The 24787-nt window shown below is 52.8% G+C and overlaps 1 protein-coding gene across 4 annotated transcripts; it reads right to left on the bottom strand.

The window, feature by feature from the left end:
• Positions 1 to 1889: 1889 nt before the first annotated feature.
• Positions 1890 to 24787, bottom strand: LOC311629907 (uncharacterized protein). Of its 4 annotated transcripts, XM_084898470.1 has the most exons (13): positions 23846 to 24787; positions 19102 to 19181; positions 16365 to 16494; positions 15228 to 15373; positions 14958 to 15074; positions 14144 to 14286; positions 11819 to 12005; positions 10463 to 10587; positions 8239 to 8337; positions 7622 to 7720; positions 7006 to 7104; positions 5152 to 5250; positions 1890 to 3514 (listed from the first exon to the last, which is right to left on the bottom strand). In XM_084898470.1, the coding sequence occupies exons 3-13, from the start codon at positions 16441 to 16443 to the stop codon at positions 2833 to 2835; spliced, it is 1875 nt and encodes a 624-aa protein (XP_084754596.1). In that variant the 5' UTR covers positions 16444 to 16494; positions 19102 to 19181; positions 23846 to 24787; the 3' UTR covers positions 1890 to 2832. The 4 variants fall into 4 exon arrangements, with proteins under 4 accessions (XP_084754596.1, XP_084754597.1, XP_084754598.1 ...); XM_084898471.1 differs by lacking the exon at positions 23846 to 24787 and having other exon boundaries at positions 14144 to 14283; positions 19102 to 20663; XM_084898472.1 differs by lacking the exons at positions 7006 to 7104; positions 7622 to 7720; positions 23846 to 24787 and having other exon boundaries at positions 19102 to 20663.

Below are 24787 nucleotides of genomic sequence, written 5' to 3'. Positions count from 1 at the left end.
GGTCCCGGGTTCGATTCCGGTCAAGGGCATGTATTATATGTACCTGGGTTGCAGGCACAGCCCCAGTGGGGGGGGTGCAGAAGGCGGCTGATCGGTGACTCTCTCTCATCGATGTTTCTAACTCTCTATCCCTCTCTCTTCTTCTCTACAAAAAAATCAATAAAATATACTTTTAAAAAAGAAAAGAAAAAAGAAAATGTCTACCTCTATTTCATACCCAAACACCCTCAAAACTAAGGATCATCGCAGTTTAGATCCTGACACATCCTCTCCTCTAGGTTTGCCCTTCACAACCTTCAAATCATAGTCTCATGAGAGCAGGCGAGTGGTCTGACTTCCTCAACTCGTCATGTACATGGATGAATAGAAGGGATTTCTCCCAGTTCTCACTGAGGATTCAAGTGCAGGGCTGCACCCCTGTTATTTCTGCCCCCACAGCACCACCTGCTGGCCACAGCTCACACCAAAGGAGAAGGGACCCACTCTTCAGTGCTGGTGCCCCAAGATGGTGTAGCATCTTCAGGGACCAAAGCAGCTGGGAGTGCAGGCCCTGCTCACAGTGGTGAAGAGCTCGGGCCCGTAATCTGTCAGGCCCGGTTTGGAACCCAGCTCCAACACTTGTCCTCTGGGCCAGTGCTTACCCTTGTCAAGCCTCACCTTCCCGGCTCTGAACAGGGGACAGGAAGCATGCCCAGCTCACCCTGCAGTTAGACTCAAGGAGACGGGTTAGGCGGGTCACCTACAGAAAGGCCGCTGAGCCCAGAAAGCACCATCGCGCGGCTGCGGTTACTAACATCAACCACAGACCTGCTCACTCATGGATCCAACCACAGCTGGATCTGTCAAGCAGTTCTTTCTCAGAAAGTGTTGCTAACTCAATTAGGCTGATTATAGCTCACTAATCAACTTAGCCAATCCCAGGAGTTGACGTAGTACATGTCAAAGAGTTTGAAGGGCCAGTATGAAAACCTGAGGCTACAGAACCGTCTGGATAAAACAATGTCAATAAGTCAATAAGCTTCATGATCATTTACCTGCACGTGAGGGTTTCACCCAATTCGCCTCCTGAGAGGCTGGGAATGCAAACACCAGTCCCCAGACAGTGGGTCCGGGAGTGAACACTTCATGGCTGCATCTCGAGCCACACGGCAGGACCTGAAGTGGTGACGGCCCCCCGGAACGGCTGTTGCGCCAGTCACGCTCACACGGCGGCTTGTCCCTGGCCCTTGGTCCTGTCGGATCCTGTAATGCCAGCCCCTGGGAGCGCACGAGTCTCAGGCCTGGCCCGTCTTCAGAAAGTCCCAGTGTCCTTCAGCAAATTGCACTTTCCCAGGGCGCACGTTTGGAGGGTTTACAGGTGAACTAGAGGCCCGGTGAAGAAAATTTGTGCACAGGGGGCAGGGTGTCCCCCAGCCCAGCCTACACCCTCTCCAATCTGAAGATGTTCCACTGCCTACCGGGATCAGGCCTAAATGTGCAGTCGGACATCCTTCTCACAATCCAGGATTGCTGGCTCCCAACTGCTTGCCTGCCTTCCTTCCTGATTGCCCCCAGCTGCTTCTGCCTGCCAGCCTGATCACCCCCTAACCACTCCCCTGTGAGCCGGATTGATGCCTAACGTTCACAACTACTTTCCCCTGCAGGCTTAGGTCCCCGCCACCCAACTGCCCTTTCCTCCAGTCGCCCCACAATTTCCCTCCTCTGCTGCCTGGTCATGCCTAACTGCCCTCTCCTACAGTCTTCAATGCCCCCAACGGCCCTCCCTTGCAGACCTGGTCCCTCCCAACTGCCCTCCCCTGCGGGCCATCTTGTTGTGTCCATATTGTGTCCACATGAGGTCAGTCATCTTTGACTCCAATGGGGCAGCCATTTTGAATTTTGGCGTGACAGTCAATTTTCATATTATTCATTTATTAGATAAGAGGATTAGATAGGATGGAGGGCTGGTGAACGGGTGGGGGCCGGCTGGTTTGCCCTGAAGGGTGCCTCGGACCAGGGTGGTGGTTCCCTTGAGGTGTGAGGTGGCCTGGGCCAGGGGCCTTTTGTGGTTTGCACGCAGGCCACGCCCCCTATCAACCCAAGAGGAGGTCCTGGTATCTGCGATTCATTCATCCTCTATAATTGAAACTTTGTAGCCTTGAGCAGAGCTAAGCCTCCTGCTCACTCTGTGGCTGCAACCATTTTTTGCTGGGATTTATGCATCTTCTATAATTGAAACTTTGTAGGCATTAGCAGAAGCCAAGGCAGACCATGGCAGGCAGAAAGCTTGATTTCCTCCATTGCCGGAGAAACCCAAGCCTTCTGCTCTCTCTGTGGCCGCAGCCACCTTGGTTGGGTTAATTTGCATACTCAATCCTGATAGGATGGTGGGCATGGCTTGTTGGTGTGGCAGAGATATATCAATTTGCATATAACTCTTTAATTAGATAGAATAACCAATAAAATAATATTTCCAAGTGAATTTGAAAACTAATTTAAGCCACCACATTTAAGGCGATGGCTCTCTTCGGTCGGTTGTAAGATGAACAACACCCCCCCCACCCCCCACATACACACCACCACCACCACCACGCCTCACTTCTCTGAAACCAGGATGCAGTCGGGGCATCTCACAGTCACTGTCAGCAAGCTGGCAATGCTGACAAAACCGTCACTGCCACCACCCATTCATTTTCTTTTTATGAGCACGAAATGGGGCAGCTCACAGCTGCCAGCCTCTTGGGTCCCAGGAAACGCAAGCAGCACATGCAGCTAGAAAACCCCTGGCACCTCTGGATCATGCCCGCCACAGTCCTAAATGCGCGCCCCCTGGTGGGAGGATTCAGGGCCGGATCAGGAGGAAGGAGAACCCCACCTGCTTTTAGAGGCCCGGGAAGAGCAGAGCCTGAGCCTTGCTGAAGACCCGGCAGATGTCCATGACGTGTTACATGCGTGGGATCTCCCTACAGAAATGGCTAATCCGAGGCCTGGCACAGACCAGGAAGCCCACAAACATACTCTCCTGAGCTTGTCTCTGCGGTAACTGTCGGGAGATCCGCTCTGGATACTCGAGGACCCACCACAGTGTGCGTGATGGATGGGGAGGCTTCTCATGCTGAAGGTACTAAATGGTTCTGGGACGAAACCACCACAACAGAGACGGGGGTTCACATTCTCTACTTGGGTGTCCACACACGTAAGGGGCCCGACGTGGGTGGGTGTGTGCGGAGCACCCCTTTCAGACTCCAAGCACACGTGTGCACACCCAGCTGGCTCCTCGATGCTTCTGCCCTGCCCACGAGGGAGGCCTGCCATCCTCCCCTTCACTGCCCTCCTGCAGCCAGGCCAGCGCCTCCTACCTTTTGGCAGGGGCTCACTGCCGGTGTCTCTGTCTTCCAGCCGGCCCGAGCCGGCTGGGGTGGCCTCCGGGGACCCGGGAGCACTCTCTGCGGGTGACTTGGCTTGTCCTCTTGAGCCGTGTCTCTGGCGTTGGAAGAATCTGAGGAACGCTCTTAGTCGACTCCTGCGCTGTTTCCTATTAGAAGCAGAGGTTCAGGACATGCCAACCCTCGCTGTCCCTTCAACCGGGAAAGTGGCCGTTAACTGGGGCTTCAGCACCAGGTTCCCACGAACGTGTCACCAGCACCATGACCGTCGCATGTGGCCTCAGGGCATGGGACACATTTGCAGTTCATTGGCACAGACCCAGGGAGGGGAGAAGCGTTCCCGGTGGCAGGAACCACACTAGCCTCTCTCTCGGGAACCAGAACTTCACATGCGGCCTCCACTCTGGGTCCCTGGGAGGCACCGGAACAGGTGCCGTGCTCATCTAGCTGTGCTGGCAATTGTGCATCCAAGGGCCATTTCCATAAGAGCAGGACCTCCTCATTTCCGGCCAGAGCTAATAGTACGTGGGACAGGCGGGCAGACTTTGCCCCTTCCCGGCAGTGAGGAATTGGGGTGAGGGGGCAAGAGGGCAGGCCCAGTGGGCCATTTGGATGAAAAAGAGTGAACACTGACCAGCGTGCCGCAGGGGTTAGAGCACTGGCCTGAGCACCCAAGGGTCCAGGGTTTGATTCTGGGTCAAGGGCATGTACCTGGGTTACAGATTTATCCCTGGGCCCAGTGGGGGGGTGTGGGCTGGCAACCATTCAATGTGTCTCTCTCATATTGAGGTCTCTCTCTCTCTTTCCCACCCCGAGGTGATGTTTAAAAAAACTTAAAATAGCCCTAGCCAGTTGGGCTCAGTGGATAGAGTGATGGTCTCTGGACTAAAGGGTCCTGGGTTCCATTCTGGTCAAGGTTCACATGCCCGGGTTTCGGGCTTAATTCCCCATGTAGGACGTGCAGGAGGCAGCCAATTAATGATTCGCTCTCATCATTGGTGTTTCTCTCTCTCCCTTCCTCTCTGAAAACAATAAAAATGTTTTTCCAAATATATAGACTAGAGGCTCAGTGCACCAATTGGTGCATGGGTGGGGTTTGGCCAGCCCAACCCGATACCGGGCCCCATCTGGCCTGGCCTGCCTGGAGGAGGGACCGCAGGCTGTTGGCTGGCTGTCCCCGTTCCCTGGTCAAACTCCCAGTGAGTGCACAAGTTGCATATTAGCCTGTTATTATAGAGAATAAATAAAATGAAATAAAAATAAATAAATGGAAGCAGTGAACTTAAAGGGTAATCATTGCAGCGAACTTCAAATGGCATTCTCATGTCACAAGAAGAACCGCATCTGGTTCAATCCCGGCTCTGCAGCAGAGCAGCACTGTGCTTCCTCAGCTCCCTCCCTTTCCCCACTGATGCCTTGATGTGCTATCCACTCCAGGGCCGGGCGGAGGCTGGGAAATGCTGAGCTTCTGGGATGTCCACAGGAGGCCTTGCGGGATTCATGGTGATTTGACCCCAAGGCTGGGCTGGGGCAGGACAGCCTGAAGGCCCAACTCTTGGGGCTCAGGCTCGGACCCAGCTGCATTCGCCATGCCCCCGATGGCGATGGCGGGACAGAAAGAAACTCCATTCTTTCAGAGCTGGGAGGGACGTTAGCACAGGGGACCTGCCACAGAAGGGAAGGTGGAGGCCCACCAAACAGGCCCCTGCTCCAGGTGGCTTTTCCCACTCCTGACAGGGCAGCTCTCTGTTCTGAGTTTAAGTTACCGCCGCTGAGAACAACTCACATCTCAGCAGCAGGTTCCTTGGCCTCTTTTGCTTCTTTCCTTAAGTCTTCGTCCTCCTCCTCCTCCGCATTTCCTGGAGGCACTGGTTTCAGTGAGCCTCTGTAAACAGAGGAGAAAGGGAAAACAATTTCATTTATTTTTATTTATTTTTTAAAAATATAATATTTATTGATTTTTTTACAGAGAGGAAGAGAGGGATAGAGAGTTAGAGTCATCGATGAGTCATCGATCAGCCTCGTCTTGCACACCCACTACTGGAGATGTGCTTGCAACCGAGGTACATGCCCTTGACCATAATCGAACCAAGGACCTTTCAGTCCAAAGGCCCATGCACTATCCACTGAGCCAAATCGGTTTCGGCAACATTTTGATGTTAAATAAAATGTGTATATTGACTAATGAGCACAGGCTGGGACCTGGCCCAGAATGGCCGGCATTTCCCTGGGACTCAGACATCACGGAGCTCATGACTGTCATGCTCGCCACGTTTAAATACGGGGATGGAAGCAAGTTGCGTGGGCCCACCGACCTGGCCCCTGCTCCAGGTGGCTTTCCCCACTCGTGACAGGGCAGCCCTCTGTTCTGAGTTTAAGTTACCGCCGCTGAGAACAACTCACATCTCGGCAGCAGGTTCCTTGACCTCCTTTGCTACTTTCATTAAGTCTACGTCCTCCTCCTCCTCCGCATTTCCTGGAGGAACTGGTTTCAGTGAGCCTCTGTAAACAGCGGAGAAAGAGAAAACAATCTGATTTATTTTCATTTATTTTTTCAAATTATATTTATTGATTTTTTACAGAGAGGATGAGAGGGATAGAGAGTTAGAGACATCGATGAGAGAGTCATCGATCAGCCTCGTCTTGCACACCCACTACTGGAGATGTGCCTGCAACCGAAGTATATGCCCTTGACAGTAATCAAACCAGGGACCTTTCAATCCACAGGCCCATGCTCTATCCACTGAGCCAAATCGGTTTTGGCAACATTTTGATGTTAAATAAAATGTGTATATTGACTAATGAGCACAGGCTAGGACCTGGCCAGAATGGCCGCATTTCCCTGGGACTCAGACATCACGGAGCTCATGACTGTCATGCTCACCACGTTTAAATACGGGGATGGAAGCAAGTGGCGTGGGCCCACCGACCTGGCCCCTGCTCCAGGTGGCTTTCCCCACTCGTGACAGGGCAGCCCTCTGTTCTGAGTTAAGTTACCGCCGCTGAGAACAACTCACATCTCGGCAGCAGTTTCCTTGGCCTCTTTGGCTTCTTTGGTTAAGTCTTTGTCCTCCTCCTCCTCCTCCTCCTCATTTCCTGGAGGCACTGGTTTCAGTGAGCTTCTGTAAACAGCGGAGAAAGAAAAAACAATTTGATTTATTTTCATTTATTTTTTCAAATTATATTTCTTGATTTTTTACAGAGAGGAAGAGAGGGATAGAGAGTTAGAGACATCGATGAGAGAGTCATCGATCAGCCTCGTCTTGCACACCCACTACTGGAGATGTGCCTGCAACCGAGGTATATGCCCTTGACAGTAATCAAAGCAGGGACCTTTCAGTCCACAGGCCCAGGCTCTATCCACTGAGCCAAATCGGTTTCGGCAACATTTTGATGTTAAATAAAATGTGTATATTGACCAATGAGCACAGGCTGGGACCTGGCCCAGAATGGCCGGCATTTCCCTGGGACTCAGACATCACGGACCTCATGACTGTCATGCTCGCCACGTTTAAATACGGGGATGGAAGCAAGTGGCGTGGGCCCACCGACCTGGCCCCTGCTCCAGGTGGCTTTCCACACTCGTGACAGGGCAGCCCAATGTTCTGAGTTTAAGTTACCGCCGCTGAGAACAACTCACATCTCGGCAGCAGTTTCCTTGGCCTCTTTTGTTTCTTTCATTAAGTCTTCGTCCTCCTCCTCGTCCGCATTTCCTGGAGGCACTGGTTTCAGTGAGCCTCTGTAAACAGCGGAGAAAGAGAAAACAATTTGATTTATTTTTATTTATTTTTTCAAAATATATTTATTGATTTTTTTTTACAGAGAGGAAGAGAGGGATAGAGAGTTAGAGTCATTGATGAGTCATCGATCAGTCTCCTCTTGCACACCCACTACTGGAGATGTGTTTGCAACAGAGGTACATGCCCTTGACCGTAATCAAACCAGGGACATTTCAGTCCAAAGGCCCATGCACTATCCACTGAACCAAATCGGTTTCGGCAACATTTTGATGTTAAGTAAAATGTGTATATTGACTAATGAGCACAGGCTGGGACCTGGCCCAGAATGGCCGGCATTTCCCTGGAACTCAGACATCACGGACCTCATGACTGTCATGCTCGCCACGTTTAAATACGGGGATGGAAGCAAGTGGCGTGGGCCCACCGACCTGGCCCCTGCTCCAGGTGGCTTTCCCCACTCGTGACAGGGCAGCCCAATGTTCTGAGTTTAAGTTACCGCCGCTGAGAACAACTCACATCTCGGCAGCAGGTTCCTTGACCTCCTTTGCTACTTTCATTAAGTCTACGTCCTCCTCCTCCTCCGCATTTCCTGGAGGAACTGGTTTCAGTGAGCCTCTGTAAACAGCGGAGAAAGAGAAAACAATCTGATTTATTTTCATTTATTTTTTCAAATTATATTTATTGATTTTTTACAGAGAGGAAGAGAGGGATAGAGAGTTAGAGACATCGATGAGAGAGTCATCGATCAGCCTCGTCTTGCACACCCACTACTGGAGATGTGCCTGCAACCGAGGTATATGCCCTTGACAGTAATCAAAGCAGGGACCTTTCAGTCCACAGGCCCAGGCTCTATCCACTGAGCCAAATCGGTTTCGGCAACATTTTGATGTTAAATAAAATGTGTATATTGACCAATGAGCACAGGCTGGGACCTGGCCCAGAATGGCCAGCATTTCCCTGGGACTCAGACATCACGGAGCTCATGACTGTCATGCTCGCCACGTTTAAATACGGGGATGGAAGCAAGTGGCGTGGGCCCACCGACCTGGCCCCTGCTCCAGGTGGCTTTCCCCACTCCTGACAGGGCAGCTCTCTGTTCTGAGTTTAAGTTACCGTCTCTGAGAACAACTCACATCTCGGCAGCAGGTTCCTTGGCCTCTTCTGCTTCTTTCGTTAAGGCTTCGTCCTCCTCCTCCTCCACATTTCCTGTAGGCACCTTCTTCAATGAGCCTCTGTAAACAGCAGAGAAAGAGAAAACGATCTGGTTTTACATAAAATGTGTAAACTGACTTATCGGCCCGGGCTGGGACCTGGCCCACAAGGGCCGGCATTTCCCTGGGACTTAGACATCACTGAGCTCATGACGGTTATACTCGCCACGTGGGAATACGGGGATGGTAGCAAGTGGCGTGGGCCCACCAACCTGGCCTCTGCTCCAGGTGGCTTTCCCCTCTCGTGACAGAGTACCTTTCTGTTACGTGTCTATGTTACTGTCGCCCAGAACAACTCACGTCCCGGACCGTCATGCTGGCCACGTGGGGATATGGAGATGGAAGCATGTGGTGTGGGCCTGGGAACCTAACACGCGAAGAGACCTGCTAAAACCCCACGGGTCAGGCTGGACCTCATCTCAAGAGAGCAAGGCTCGAAGCATGTGAAACTCAGGATCACAAATCCATGGGCTTTGAGAACTCACATCCTGGTTTCCTTGCTGGAATATGAGTCGCCCGGATTGAGGCAGCAGCTCAGGCTCCTTTGGCCAAAAGGCTGCTCAGGTGCCTCCTAATCTGGGGCTTTTCTGAGAGCTCCCCATAAAGTAGGCAGAGTGAGAAGTGATGACTCACAAACCGCTGCCTAGGCCCACCGAACCCGCTGGGTTCCCGGCGCCCTTGGCTCAGCATCTGCTTTTCCAGTCTGTGTTCTTGTCCTCCCACAGTCGTGCTCCTTGGCCTTATGCTAGAGCGCTTCCCTGTCTGCTTTGACCGACCCCCACCACTAGGCATACAATCTCAAGGAGCTCAGGCCCCGCAACCCTCCCTGGGCTGGAGGACTCCCCCCGGAGCAACTCAGGAAGCCAGCCAACTCCCTGGCCTCCTGCAGACACTGTCTAATGCAAACCATCACCACATCATCCCCTGGGTACCAAAGCCCGATGCTTCCAGTTGGCACCTGCCCAACCTCCGCTGGTTATTTATACCCACTGCGTTACAGAGAGCCAACTCAGGCCACAGTCATTTCTGCCCCAAACTACAATGTCGCTTTCCAGGTAAGCCATCCTGAGTGGGTGGCGAGCCGGCTGGAGCTGAGCAGAAGAATCCGGGAGAAGGGTGAAGCAGCACCCTGACCCCGGGGTGCTGGGACAGGACCCTGTGGTCACTGTAACCTTGTCCCTGTCCCTCGGGGCCAGCCATACCCCACCACAAGGAAGGACAGTCCAGCAGCACTAGGACCGAGGGGTGAAGGCCACCCTGGGCCCACCAGATGCCTCTCGGGTTACTTGACTTCCAACCACAAGGTTTCCAGCACCAAGCCGCTCCCTCCTGCCTCATTTCAGGCAGCTCCCTCGGCCTCTAGACCAGCCTCCCATAAACACTCACTCCTAGTGAATCCCACTCCTTAGCGAGGCATGGACGCCTTCCACACCTCAGTGCCCCCTGCTCCGGCTTTCCCTGCTGCCACTGCGTGCGCCTTCCCTGCACCCAGACCTCCCCTGCTCCATCTTCACGCCCCCCCACGTCCCGCCCCACTGGCTGGCCCTGGCTCCATCCGGGTCAGCAGCAGAACCCCGATGCTCACCACCACGCTTCCTTCTACACCTCCATGGAGCTCCTCACCATCTGTCTGCTGTGCACACACTGCTCACATCCCATCACCCCTGCTGGTGCGTGGCCACCGGGTCACAGGTCCTGTGCCCCTCGCAGTGTCTATGCCACAGTCAGGTCCGTGTCATGTCCGCAGAGGGAGGACAATCACGGAGCACCCACAAGCCCCCCTCCAGATCATTCGGGGGAAGTCAGACACAGAAAGGGCTCATCCCGTGATCCTGGATCTCTCCCCTAGGTACCTCTCTTCACCTCTCATATTTTTTAAACGGAGCTTAACTCAAAAGAAGAGGAAGAAGGGGCTGGCAGTGGGCCATGTCTTGGAAGCCAGCAAAATGCAACCACCCCTCCTTGCAGAAATCTAGACCATTCCTGGGAAAGGAGAGTCGAGGGCTCTGGGAAGACGGTCTGTCCCCTTGCCCTGCCTTGGGGACGCCAGTGCGCCAGGGGGCTCTCTGTCCTGAATGTGGAGGCTGGGCGTGGAGCGGGAAGCCCGGAGCCGAGGGGACAGGTGTCCGTCACCCTACACCCTTACTTATTCTGAGGCCAGGTCCCCGCATGCTCTTCCAGGAGAGTCTTGCTCAGCTGTTTCACCGCATCAATTTCGCCCCACAATTGCCTTCTTTCCTCTTCCAAATCCTTAGTCAAGAGGGTGAGCGACTGAAATAGAGATCAACAATGTGTCTCCCACCACGGCCCCTGTGGCTCCACTGCTGGGAAACTGCTCCCAGAGCAGAAAAGCCACGTGCACAAGAGGGCCTTTTCGGTAGGAGCCACACCCGTCGGCAGGACCAACACAGCCAATGACCTGGGGAGGACAAGTGCACCGGCCAATCGGGCGGCCACTGCCCACGTGTGGCCGCTGAGCACTGAAACGCAGCCAGTCTGAGCTGAGAGGCGCCTAAGTGCAAAATGTACAGCAGATTCTGGGCACTTCACAGCCATTTTCAAAAGAAACGTAAACTATCTCATTAATGAGCTGCCCGGCAGGTGTGGATCAGTGGGTGGAGTGGCCTCCCAGCACCAGGAGTCCACTGGTGAGATGCCTATTCAAGCAACACGCCCAGGAGGAGCTGTCGATCCCCAGGAGGGGGCGTGCAGAGGAAGCCATCACAGAAATTCTCTCATCACTGATGTTTCCATCCCTCTCGCTCTCTCCCTTCCTCTCTCTGACATCAATAAAACAAATGACGGGCTGGATAGGAATTTCGGCCTGAGGTGGGAGGGGCAGGAAAGCCAAAGCTCTGGCTTCAGTCAAACGGAGTCCAGACCCTCTGCCTCAGAGGTCTGAGGACGTGCCCCCCAGCTCACAAAGGCATCGCGAGAATTCAATGCAATGACACGGGAGCACAGAGCACAGAGCTCAGCCCAGAGGACAGAGAAAACGGCACTTGGCTATTTCCATGCACCGCCCCAACTCTGCAAAAGCAAAGGTCAGGCCCTAACCAGTTTAGTGCAGTGGATAGAGCATCGGACCTCGTACTAAAGGGCCCTGGGTTCATTTCCGGTCAAGGGCATATGCCTAGGTTGTGGGCGGTATCCCCTGCGGGGGTGGTGTAGAAGGCAGCTGAATGATGCTTCCCTGTCATCACTGATGTTTCTATCTCTTTCTCCCTCTCCCTTGTCCTCTCTCAAATTAAAATATATATATATGTGCTTAAAAAAAGAAAACAGCAAAGGTCCGCTGAAAGGTCTTTTCTGACACATCCCCACCAGCCAAGGTGCTTGTGCCCGTTAAACGCCTCTGGCTGCCTCCCGGCCTCTGGGTGACATTCACACACAGTGTTTGGGCACAGACGCCAATGAGGACCCATGCGGACCTGGCTGGCCCCCGGCTGTCAGCGCAGGGCTCAGGCCCGGTGTCCTGAGGCCCACCAACCCCAGTTCTCACCTCGCACTGGGCACTGAGCTTTGGTAAAGTTATTTCCTTTGATCGTTGCTCCAACATCATCTTGTGGTACAATTTATGAAAGCTCTGGACAGTCTGCTGCTCGTTCTCTAAGGAGCCCTGCAGTTCCTGGTTCTTGGTGAGCAGCTCCTCCTGCCCCGCCTGCAGCTGCTCGGTCCAGGAGGTCAGTCTGCGGGTGGAGAGCCACAGGGCCCAGGGCTGAGGAGCACTCTCAGCCTCCATCCCAGGGGTGTGCCTCCATCACACCCACCACCCCTCTGGGCCTCAGGGTGTCCCCTGAAAATGAGGGCTGAGCACAGTCAGTGCTTCTCCAACTGTGTCCGCTGGGGTTCTATGTGGCCACCCAGTTGTCTCCTGTGGGCTGGGGACACAGGACAGGCAGGCTCGGACACTTCAACAGAGCAGCCTGTGACAGCCGTTCCCATGGAAGGCTTTGCAGAGCCGCCTCCTTGGAAAACGGTTCTTGCACTGAAACACTTTTGGAAAACGTGGAATCAGAACATCTTTGCTCTGAAACTGTCTTTGCCCAGCTCTTCTCCCCAGCCCAAGTCCCTTTCTGATTTCAACTCCTGACACAAATAAACTGTGAGATTCTGGATCATTATGTAAAGCCACTGACATCAGCATCATCATCATCATTGTCATAATTACCCGACTGGCTTTCCGGGGCAAAGGGTTATACCTGAAATCTCAATGCCCAGAGGCGCACAGACTCCATGTGAACACAGAGGGCCCCTGTTTGGCCCACACAGCTTTATTATTTAATTTAAGTTAGTTAGTTATTTAATATTTTAAAATGTCAAGTTTCACATCAACTCTCAGCTATCACCCTTCTCGGAGGGTGGGAGAAAGCATAGAGCAGAGGCCCCGGCAGGTGTGGCTCCGCAGAGACAGCGTCCGCCTGTGTACGGAACCGCCTCGGGCTGGATTCCCAGTCAGGGCCATGCACCTGGCGGTGGGATTGCTCTGTGGCATAGAGGGGTGTGTGCTGTAGGCAGCCAGGAGAAGTGTCTCTCGCATCGCTGTTTCTCTCTAGCCCGCTCCCTGCCTTCCTTTCACTCCCTCTGAAGGGCAGTGCAAAAATTATCCTGAGATGAGGATTAAGTTTTTGTTAAAAAGCAGAAACAAAAGGATGACCCGGCAGCGCAGGCCTGCCTCTAGCTGACAGCCTTCAGAGGGTGTGCATTCTCCAGGAGGCCTGGCCTCCGGCTGACACTCCTCCCCGACCTGCTGGACCTGCCTGCCCCCGCAGGCACCTGAGTTTGTAGCCCCAATATCCAGTCCAACAAGGCTGCGCAAAGGAAGGCTTCCTGTGGTCACGCCTCTGGGATGAGACAAGACCTGGATTTGAATCCTGACTGGCCACTACCCCCAGGATTGACCCGAACATCTTAGTTACTCTCTCAGAGCCCCTTTCCTCATCTTTATGGGGGGGAAAAAGGATAATAGCGCAGTCAATTCTCACGATTCACAGGATAATGTCCTACGAAGCCACTGTGACCACTGAGTCAGTGTAACTGCAACTGTCCCAACTGTTCCTGGAGTCTCTGGCCACATTTCTGTCAACCAATCAAGACCTAAAGATGCTTTGGTTACTATGCTCACAGCCAACAGCACCATACCTCGGGCCTGAAGGACCCTCAGGTGCCACTCCGATATTTTCCCCAAGGCGCAGCGCAGCTTGCACTTGGGGACACTAGACAGCCGAGCAGCACTCCATTCTGGGCCATTTCACACAGCGACATCGCCACCGAAAACCACGAAAATAGAACCCACGGTCCTCAACGGAGCGCGGAAGGGACGCTCATTTGCAGTGTGAGAGCTGAAACAGGCAGGAGTCAGAGGCCTGTTCAACCGCAGCTGCAAATGGGCACATCAGGCGACCCCCGTGTCTCCCCCACTGGACAGGCCCCTCAGAGGCCACGGGGACCGATGTGGGGGCGACAATGCAAGTCAGCCAGGAGGTGAATTCACCCACAGGGAACGTGAGAATGACGCGGAGCGAGCACACGTCCTTCCCGGGATCGCAGGTGTGAGAGGATGAAGGTGCTTGTGCCCGACACCGTCATCACCATCGTCATGTGGGATGGGCGGCCCTCCAACCCTGGACCGCGCTCCATCCCAGCTGTCACTAGTCCTTCCATCCCAGCCACCAGCTGGAGGCCCTTCCCCCGAGACCATCAGCTGTGACACTAACGGGAAAGGGGGGTGGTGCGGCGGGCCTCACTGGAGCTGAGCTCAGGGGGCGCTCAGAGAGCTGGTGGGAATGAAACCCGGCAGATGCCGCTGCAGGGCGGAGGCGGTTACCTGGCCACCTCCTGCTGCAGCCTCTCATTTTCCTGGGTGACCAGGGCATTGGTCTCCTGCTCCCACAGCAGGGCCTCCTGGACTTCAGTCAGCTGCTTCGCCTGCTCCCCCAGCTCCTCAAGCTGCATCTTCTCGGCCCACTCCTGGTTCACGGGGAAAAGGTGAGGATGCCTCACTGGGTGCAGGCCCCGGGAGCTGCTCACTCCCCATCCCTGCACCCCCACACCCAGTGAGGGGCCAAGAGCAGGGCAAGTGCAGACCCCAAAGGAGCAGGGACCCTCGGGGCCGGCAACACCCAGTCATGCTGAGTGCGGTTCTCCCAGCGCTTAAGGAACTGTGCTAGGACGGCCCAGGGCATGAAGGGACCATCACATGGGGCTACGTGAGTCCCGTCTCCTCTCCACACATGGGAACTTTAGGGCAAATGGATCAGCTCCTTGGTTGCCTTCTTTGACCACATTTAAAACCCCATTTTTTAAAGCACATGGAACCTCAGTAAGGATGCAGAATACCTGGACAACACTAACATCTAATTTTCCCAGATATTGACAGAACAACCATCCACCCTGCATAGCCAGCAGCACCTCCTTCTCGGGCCCCCAGTCCTGTCCATCAACAACAAGATGGCCAGTGTCCCGGCGAGGCAATACCTGCCCCGGGGCCCGGCCGTGGCTGAGAATTGCTGGTCTGAGATGCAGCTGAGCTAGGGAACTGGTCACCGGGAATCACTGATCAATGACCAGGACACGGTTGTGATCCTGGACCCTCCCTCTGGCAGGCAGGGGCAACGGGGGCCTGTGCTCTGAGTGCCTACCTGCAGGGACCTGGGCAGCATCTGAATTTCTAAGAGTTTGAACAGCTTTTCTTTGAGGCTTCTCAAGCGATGGTTGGTATCCTTCTCATTTCGTAGTTGGATCTCCAACTCTGCCACCTATAAGCCAAAGACCCAGCCTGTGCCAGTCAGCTCACAAAGTGAACTTGGCTTTAAAGCAAACCGCAAACCTGTCACCCCCTGACACACCCGGCCTCCGGCTGGCCCATATGTTCCGGACACACACGCGCACACACACACACACTCCGTTACCTGCTCCCGGAGCTGCCGGTTCTCTTTCATCAGCTCCTCACACTTGCTGTTGCTCTCCTGCAGGGCCTGGGTATCGCCCTGCAGCTCCAGGACTGTGTTCTGAGGGGCCTGGGAATTTTGCCCCAGTGCCAGGGTCGCGCTGGAGGCTGAAGAACAAAGTGGAGTGAGAGCCCCGATCCCGGGGCCTCAGCTCCCCTCTTGACTCCGCCTCAAGATGGTCATCCCTCCGAGAGGGCCATCCCCCTGAAGCCAAGGTCTAAAGACCAGAGACGGCCAGCTGGATGCCCTCTGTCGTTCGCAGGGTGCTGTCGCTGTGGGTTGTGGCCCCTCTGCTGGCTCCTCTTGGGTGCATTGGGGAGCCACCCAGAGTTTAAGAAGAAAGCAGGTGACCGTGGACAGGCCAATACAAAAGTTCAAGATGCTCGAAATGCTGGAACCACTTTTTGCCAAGTTCCAACCTGACCGTCAAGTCAAGGGTTTCAGACACTCACAGAGAAGGCAAACACATGGCATGGTCTCTGCCAACCCTCAGAGTGGGGTGTTGGGTAGCTCAGCTGGCAATGTGGGGGCCACAAAAATTGACCAGTATGTCTGTGGGGGGTAGAGCCTCTGGGGCGCGTGTGCCCAGAACTTACCACCCCTGGGTAAGGCCCTTGGGGAGGAGGGGTCCCTGAGCAGCCAGCCCCGGCCCAGGGAGACAGAGCAGACTGCACCCATCTGCCCGATGAGGACAGGAACGGAGGAAATCAGCCCAGGCTCCTGTGACAGTGCAGGTTAGTGACCGCGGGGGAAGGTGCCTGCCATCCAGAGCACTCAGTCCCCCACGCACAGTTGTAAGACAGCCGCTGGGGGTCAGCGTGCTGTCCTCTGAAGGCTCCTGGGACTGTCCACATGGGAGCTGAGAAAACTGGCAGCACTGACTTTGTAGTTCATGTCCTGACTTCAATGATGCCAGAACCTTCATGTTCTCCTTGGGGAGAAGGCAGTTGACAGTTCCAAACAGCCCTTGAATCAAACCCCATGGACTTGGGCTGAGGATGGGCTGACCCAGGAGATTCAGAGCCAAGGGCTCAGCTCCCTGGCTGAGGGAGAAGCTGCGGCCAGGCCGGCTCCCCAGCGCCAGGGGCTGCTGCCTACCTTCTGACTCCTGGCCCAGCTCCGCGCTCCGGTGGTCGGACTCGTTGATCCTTAGTCCCTGCTCCGCCTCCAGGGCCATGTTGTCCCCCAGCAGCTCCTCAAGGAACTGCTGGGGGCTCTGTCCAGGCTCCTAGTGCAAGAAGAGGGGTGGGTGAGGATGCGCACCAGGGCACCCTCTGGGCAGGCCCTGCCCCGTGCAGCTGCCCTCCTTCCCCCGGATGCAGGGCCTCCATGCACCTGCTCACTTCCTAACGCACAGCTGCACAGAAGTGACTCCAACACAGGGCCCAGCTGGGACACCTACAGCCACTAAGATATGCTGCCCCAGTGGTAGGTGATGAAGACACCGAGGTCAGTGATGTCTGAACAAAGTGACGCACAGCACAGAGCTGTAAAGCAAGGATAGGAGGACGGACAGCTCTGAGGCCCTTAGCTGGTTTAACATGTCTTGGAAAGGCCATGGGGACCGAAAATCACAGCTTAACGCACATCCTAGATGCCAGCAGAGACCCTTTTTGCCACATCAGCCACCTACATCTATCCTTTCAGAAAAGCAACACAGCAGCCAGGCCTTATCTATAGGTTTGTTTTGTTTTTTTGTTTTTTGTTTTTTTGTTGTTGTTGTTTTTTAAATATCTATACTAAAAAAAGTGTAATATGCTAAATAGAACAGTAGTCTTCTGGACATCCTTCTAGAGAAAGCCAAGGTGGTGGGGACTAAAGCACAGGTGTTAGGGGCATCAGGCCGGCAGGGAAGAGAAGGTACGAGTGATCAAACCAGCAGCAGGGGAGAGGAGTAAGGGAGGGATCAGGCTGGCAGAGGAGCAGTTAAGGGATGGTCAGGCAGGCAGGCAGGGGAGCAGTTAGGAGCCAGTAGTCCTGGATTGAGAGAGGGATGGCTGACTGCCATATTAGGCCTGATCCCTACAGATCCGGGAACCCCAGATTGGAGAGGTGCAGGAGGCCAGGCTGAGGGCCCCCCACCCCGAAGCATGAATTTCATGCACCGAACCTCCAATGTATTTCTTTCAAATATATTTTTATTGATCACAGAGAGCAAAGGAGACGGAGAGATAGACACATCAATGATGAGAGAGAATCATTGACCGCCTGCCTCCCACAGGACACGCCTTGGCATGGAGCCACAACCTGGGCATCACACCTTCAGCAGGCCCTGTCTGCTTTGAGGGCCTCTGTGGTGCCCACTTAAGCCGCTAAGCTTAGCCTATGAGTCTTGGCTGGCAGCAGGCCCCTGTGTCCGCAGGAGCAGAAAATCAGGGAAGCATACCACATAAACCTAACACTGCCCCATCTCTGGTACCCTGATGCGAGAGTGTCTGAGGTGTACAGCCTCGCCTGCTTGGATGAGAGACCTGCTGATAGGTATGGGACTTCACTGAGCCCATTTCCTTAACCAGGAAGGGGTGGGGCTAAGAGCTATCCCGGTTTGAGGGCTGTGCTTAGGCCTCTCAATTCCACAGTCACTCCACTCATCTGGGCACTAGAAATAAATGGCTATTCGGGCGAGTTGTTGTTAAATACAGTTTCCTTCTGAAGAGGTCACACATATCGTCTCAGAAAACCAACAGCTCTGGACAGTGTCCCGGAAATGAGGGCTGAGACACAACAGACAGGACTGTGGGCCTCCGGGTGTCAGGCACATCCGGTGTGGGACGCCATGGTGGGCCCTCACGGGCCCCCTCACGGGAGGAGTCCGTGGGGCCTAGTCCTGTCCCAGGGCCCAGCACACACGGGGGAGCCGATCCGCTCTTTCCCTCATCTCTCCTCCTGCCCAGATCCCTCCCGGAACCAGCAGGTGTCCTCGGGGGCTGAGTCTCCCCAGTCTGCCTTCTCATTTTGGGAACACGCATACACGGGATGTGTCCGTTGCTCTCGGTGGGCAGCTTTCAAAGCCTGGCCCCATGCACAGTTCTAACAACTGGGAGTGGGCAGTAGCACCTGCTTTTCCATTTTGTGTTCATTTTACCCCCACGATCCAGAACCCAAGTTTCTTGGTGGAAGGGAAGCCGTGGACCTACTGCCAGTGGGCGCGGTTCTGATCAATGCCTGGCAGCGGGAAGGGTTAGCTCACAGACTCTGGAGTCGCCTGGGCCCCATCTCTCTGCCCATCGCCAGCCCAGAGCTCGGTGCCCTCTGTCCTTGCTCATTCAATCTTCACAAGAGCCCCGAGGGGGAGGCAGGGAGGGTCCCTTCTTACCCAGGAAGAGGCTCTGCACTCACCGACTGTATGTCCACCCGCTCTTCTCACACCGACTTTTCACACCGACTCTCCACAAACTGACAGTTCACCAAACTACTCCGCACCCTCCAACTCAGCACAAACCCTCTCCGCTCCCACCAACTCCTCACCTACCGACTCCTAACCCTCCTACTCCACGCCTACCCACTCCACAACCACCCGCTCTGCACCTAACATTCCACTGTCTCCATGCCCACCATGCCAAAGGACTCTAGGCCCCGCATTCTAAACAGCTCTGCCAGCGGCTCAGACCCCTCTCCCTACAAAACTTCAGATTTAGCTGGGCATATAAAAAAATAAAGAAACATAAAAGTTAACTTATACACCCTATATCATTATAAATGGAAACTAACCACTTCATTCTAATATGTCTACCCATGTTGTGAAAAATTACTTTCTTCCCATCAGACAAATTATAAAGATTTGACCCATTCCTTTAAGGGAACAACACATTCGCTTTATTTTGTGAAGTCTTACCTAGAGAGCTCAGCTCGGGAATTCTTCTCCCCATCCTCTGGGAAGAGTTCAGACATAGAACCCTGAAGTCCACCAGTCAGCTGCCGAAAAAACAATTTGACAGACCACTAACCAATCCGTATTTTATAAGAAAAATTACCAAAGTAATGCTGTATATTTGGAAAATACTTTATTTATTTAAAAATATATCTTTAGCCGAAACCGGTTTGGCTCAGTGGATAAGAGTGTCAGCTTGCGGACTGAAAGGTCCCAGGTTCGATTCAGGTCAAGGGCATGTACCTTGGTTGCGGGCACATCCCCAGTATGTGTGCAAGAGGCAGCTGATGGATTATTCTCTCTAATCGATGTTTCTAAGTCTCCCTTTCTCTTCCTCTCTATAAAAAATCTATAAAATATATTTTTATCTTTGCCCTTAGCTGGGCCATAAGAACTAGTACTGTAAAATCCAGTGTGGATTGGGGCTGAGTGACACACAGGCTGCTGGAGACCCAGCTGCTCCTCTTAAAAGGCCAGCACCACAACTGAATTTACAAGCTCCCACTTGTGCCAAGTCCAGTGCCTCACAAGGCTCTGGGGACCCAGACAAATACGGGGAGAAACTGGACTGTCTGGCATCGTGGTAGGAATGCGGGGGCAGCTATCTTCCAGATGGAGATGCTAGTAGTGGTCATTATTCCTGTGCTGGAACCTCCCTGGTGCAGGGCTGACTGGCAGCCATTTCTGTTTGCTCTACCCTGAATATTACCTGAGACCTCTCCTCACCCAATTTACAACCCCAACCAAGCTATGAGCAAAGGCTATTATATATAAATGGCCTGTCCCTGTTCAGCCTAAAACTTGTCTACCAAGCTGCAGCTGGAACAGGAAACTGCAAAGCTATCAATAAAAATCCCAAGGCTGGCACCAGCACCAGCCTGCCTTGCTTCACAGCTGGGCCTCATCTTGGCACTTCCAAAGCCCAAACAAAGAGGAGGAATCTGCAGATATCTCTGTAGTTTCTGCTGGGTGGTCTGAGGCAGTGGCTGACTTGGAACCTCCTTGGAGATCCAAGAGTCAGTGTACCCAGTGGTCATTGTGAGACCAGACCAGATTACAACCCTTCACATGCATAAGTGACATCCTCAAGGGGCAGACTCAGTGAGCACCAACGCCCCACCAAAGTAAGTCCTGCCCCATAAGGATGTCTCCTGCACAGCAGCTCTTCCCCTGTAGACCCAGCAAGTCCGCACAACCAATTGGCCTGGAAGGTAATTCCTCCCATTGATACCAACAGCAATCAAGGCTTAACTACAACAATACTGTGCACACAGCTCACAAAGGAGTACACCAAGAGTGTCCCATCTCAGGTGATTGGGGAGGCTGAGTCACTAGGCCCTATAGGAAACCTACCAACCGAGGGCACTCTATCAATTCAAAGAGATTTAGCAGTTACCCAATACATAGAAACAAACACAGGATAGCAACCAAAATGCAGAGACAAAGAAACATGTCACAAATGAAAGAATTGAAGGAAGCAAAATAGTGCATATAGAGGTCAAAATCACAGTTATAAGGTTATTCAAAAATCATCTAAAAACCTCTGAGAAACTATTGTGACTTTCAAAGAACTTAGTGAGAATGCAAAAAAAAAAAAAAAAAAAGGAAAAGGATCAGTCGAAAATTATGTATACATGGACTAAAATAAAGAATAATATATGGAGATTCAACAGTAGACTAGAGGATCCCAAGAATGAAATCAAAGTTCTGAAATATGAGAAAGCAAAAAACACCAACCGGAAAAACAATAAGAAAAAAGAATCCAAAAATATAAAGATAGTGTAAGGAGTGTCTAGGTAACCTCAAGCATACCACTATCAGAATTATGAGGGAACCAGAAGAAGAGAGAGAGCAAGATATTGAAAACATATTTGCAGAAATAATGACAGAACACTTCCTCTACTTAGTGAAAGAATCTGACTTACAAATCCAGGAAACACAGAGAGTCTCAAGCAAGAGAAACCCAAAGAGGGCCACACCAAGACACATCATAATTAAAATGCCAAGGGAAAAAGACAAAGAGAGAATCTTTTTTAATTCAATGAATACTTTTTGTTCAGATTATTGCAATTGTTTCCTCTTCTCCCCCCATAGCTCCCCTCCACCCAGTTCCCACCCCATCCTCTCCCTTTACCTCCCCACCACTGTCCTCATTCATAGGTGTACACTTTTTGTCCAGTCTCTTCCCACACCTCCGAAGAATTGTCAGTCCACTCCATTTCTATGCCCCTGCTTCTTTTATATTCATCAATTTATTCTGTTCATCAGATTTTTTAATTCACTTGATTTTTATTTTTATTTTATTTTTCCTATTTTTATTTTTTAGAATATTTATTGCTGTGAAAACAGACGTGTAGTACAGTAGATGAATCTTGGGTATTAAGCATCATCAGTTGAATCAAGTTAAGTTGAAAACCTGGTAAGAAATCTGTGTGTGCCTGTGAGAAAGTCTGTAAGCCAGTTGACCCAAGAGCAACTGAGATATCTAACTGTTGAGTGAGACCAGATATTATTTTAAATCTCCATTTTTAGAAGGCAATTAAAAATTACAATTCCAACAGCCCACAAACCATATTTTAAAAATCGTAGAAAGCAATTAAAACTACTTGCAAAGAGCCTTTTTCCCCACTCAATTTCAGCACCCCAAGGAGAAATAAAAAAGCATCCATGACTATCACAGAGGAAAACAAAATGAACGTCACTGGAATCAGTTGTTTTTCCCCACCTTGACTTAGCAGGTGAGAGGGTGTGCTTACAGGCAGGTCCCATTGCCCGGGCAGGTTGCTCTGTGCTGCTTCCACCAGTCCCTGCGGCCCTGTAGCAGTACTGCACACTCAGACGGGGTATTAAAACGTGTGCCCTGTGGGGGGGTGTCTCCTACCGTGTGCATGTTGATGCGCTGATTTGAAAAGTACTGACTCTTCCAGCATAAACAATTCAGCTGGCTGGAATAAAGGGCCCCTGAGAGGAGCTCACTGCCACTATTGTCAGGTGTTTGCGATGACGTTTTGCCTGTTTTCTCTTTCATATACAATATATAATGTTTATTGTTAAGATTATTACAGATATCCCTCTTATTTCCCCCATAGCTTCACTCCACCTGGGTCCCACCCCACTGCAGGCCCTTGCCACCTTATTGTCTGGGTGGGAACTGGGTGGAGGGGAGTTATTGGGGTGGGCGGGAACAGGGGAACAATTGTAATAATCTGAAATACACAGAAGCATACTTACTGCATACATGCATATAAGATCTTTGTCTAATCTCTTCCCCCATCACCCCACATCCCATTTCTTCTGACAATAATTTGTCTGTTTCATTTCTATGCCCCTCATTGTTCCATTCACCAGTTTATTCTGTTCATCAGATGTTTTATTCATTTTTAGATTCACTTGTTGATAGATATGTTTCTGTTCTCACTATATTGCTCATAATTTTCTATCTTTACCTTTTTCTTCTTCGTCTTCTTAAAAAATACCATTCAGCATTTCATATATGTAATACTAGTTTGGTAGTGATGAACTCCTTTAGCTTTTACTTATCTGTGAAGCTCTTGATCTGACCTTCAATTCTGCATGATAGCTTTGCTGGGTAGAGTAATCTTTGTTGTAGATTCTTGCTATTCATCACTCTGAATATTTCTTGCCAGTCCCTGTGGCCTGCATAGTTTCTGTTGAGAAATCAGCTGACAGTCCTATGGGTACTCCCTTGTAAGTAACTAACTTTTTCTCTTGCTGCTTTTAAATCGAACCCGGGACCCCGACTTAGCCAGCAGTCTAGCTTCTTGGAGACAAGAGCACCTTACATGTCTGTCTGCAATGCCGCACATCCAACAGCACTCACTGTGATTCACATGCTGACCCTGGAGGAGGAGGAGGCGGGAGCAGGGCCAGGTCAAGGCATGGAGCCCTGTGGAGGGGCACTCTGGAAGGGACACCTACCAAACGCAGACCTGAGGAACCAGCAGCTGTGCCCAGCCATGCAACCACTAGATGGAAAAGATTAAACTCTGAGGGAAAGGAGCTGGAAGAGGAACCCAGATGGGGGGGCATGGGAGAAGAGTAGGTTTCGGGGGCTGCTTCAATTGTCACATACATGTGTCACTGCTGAAGGGCAAACACTAAATGCTGCAAGCCTCCAGAGAAGGAGCAGATGGGTTGCAGAAAAACATGACCTCACAGAGGCCAGCGCCCATAGACAGGGCATATTCTTTAATTAATAAATAATGTCAACTGTGAACTCCCTATTGGAGCTCCTCACTAAAGATCAACCTGAAAAGCAAGCCATGAACACGAGATGTTATGTTCAAAGGTAACTTTAAAAAAGAGATATTAGCCCAGGGGCATGACTCAGTGGTGGAATGTCAACCAACGAACCAGGAAGTGGGGGTTCAATTCCTGGTCAGCACACATGACCAGTTTGCAGGTTCAGTCCCCAATGTGGGGTGTGCCGGAGGCAGATGGTCTATGATTCTCTCTCATCATTGATGTTTCTATCTCTCCCTCACCCTTCTTCTCTTAAATCAATAGAAATGGTTTCAAAAAACAAATTAGAATGCTGTAGTCATCAAGAAAAATTCATGTATAAAATTCTATGGTGGAATGTTATCAACACAGGAATGGATTGACTCAAGTACAATTTCCTCAAATGTATTGGACGTCTTCATATAAAATATAACTTCATATAAAAATAATTGAAAAGGAGCAATACCATCCATGCTGCTGGAGTTGCGTGAGCACACACGGTAATTCCGGCGGGACTCCCATATCTGCAGATACCTGATGGCTGATGGATCCATGAGCAGCAGCAGCTCCGTGAGGGACCGTGGGCTTGGGACACACTCTGGGTCCCACGAGGCCGCTCCTGGCACCACAGACCTGGAGCTCATGGGGCCCCTGGCGTCACTTCCGGTGTCCGTCCTGCCGCGAGGAAGGCTGAAGGGCCCAGTGGGCAGTGACCTCCTGGGCACACGTCCAGGGGACGCCTGACCTGCAGCAGGTGGTCGGGTCCATGGCTTTTACTCCCTGTCGGTGACTTTGTGTGTGAGCCGAACCCTTGGCCTGAGGAGGAGCCGGTCCCACAGGGAGGCCCTGGGCTGAGGAGGACATGGTCCCACACCGAGGCCCCGGGCTGAGGAGGATCCGGTCCCACACGGAGGCCCTGGGCTGAGGAGGAGCCGGTCCCACACCGAGGCCCCGGGCTGAGGAGGAGCCGGTCCCACACCGAGGCCCCGGGCTGAGGAGGACCCGGTCCCACACCGAGGCCCTGGGCTGAGGAGGATCCGGTCCCACATGGAGGCCTTGGGCCGGGAACGCCCCGGAGCTGCGCCCTGAGGGCCCACACGGGGCAGAGCAGCCCGGGCTCCATCGGCCTCTGCGGGGAGGGCGGCCTGGCAGGTGAGGAGGCGGCTTCCTCACAAACAAACCCCGACTCAGAGGGGCCCCCTCGGCCGCTGGAGCAGCAGAGCGGGCCCGATGCCTGGAGGACCTGGAGCCGAGCGGGGCGGTCCTCAGCCCGCGCCCCAGGGCCCCGCAGAAGCTGACTGACTGCCCAGTGAGCGCTGCTCCCCGCGGGGCTGCCCTCCGAGGCCGCAGGCACGGCTCCTCCCGGGCTCAGCCGCCTGAGGGCCCGCCCGCCGCCCCCAGGCCCACC

The sequence above is a fragment of the Pipistrellus hanaki genome (genome assembly GCF_964339955.1).
Source record: "Pipistrellus hanaki genome assembly, chromosome: 1".
Classification (NCBI taxonomy): Eukaryota; Metazoa; Chordata; class Mammalia; order Chiroptera; family Vespertilionidae; genus Pipistrellus; species Pipistrellus hanaki.
This window is presented reverse-complemented; position numbering and strand designations above follow the sequence as displayed.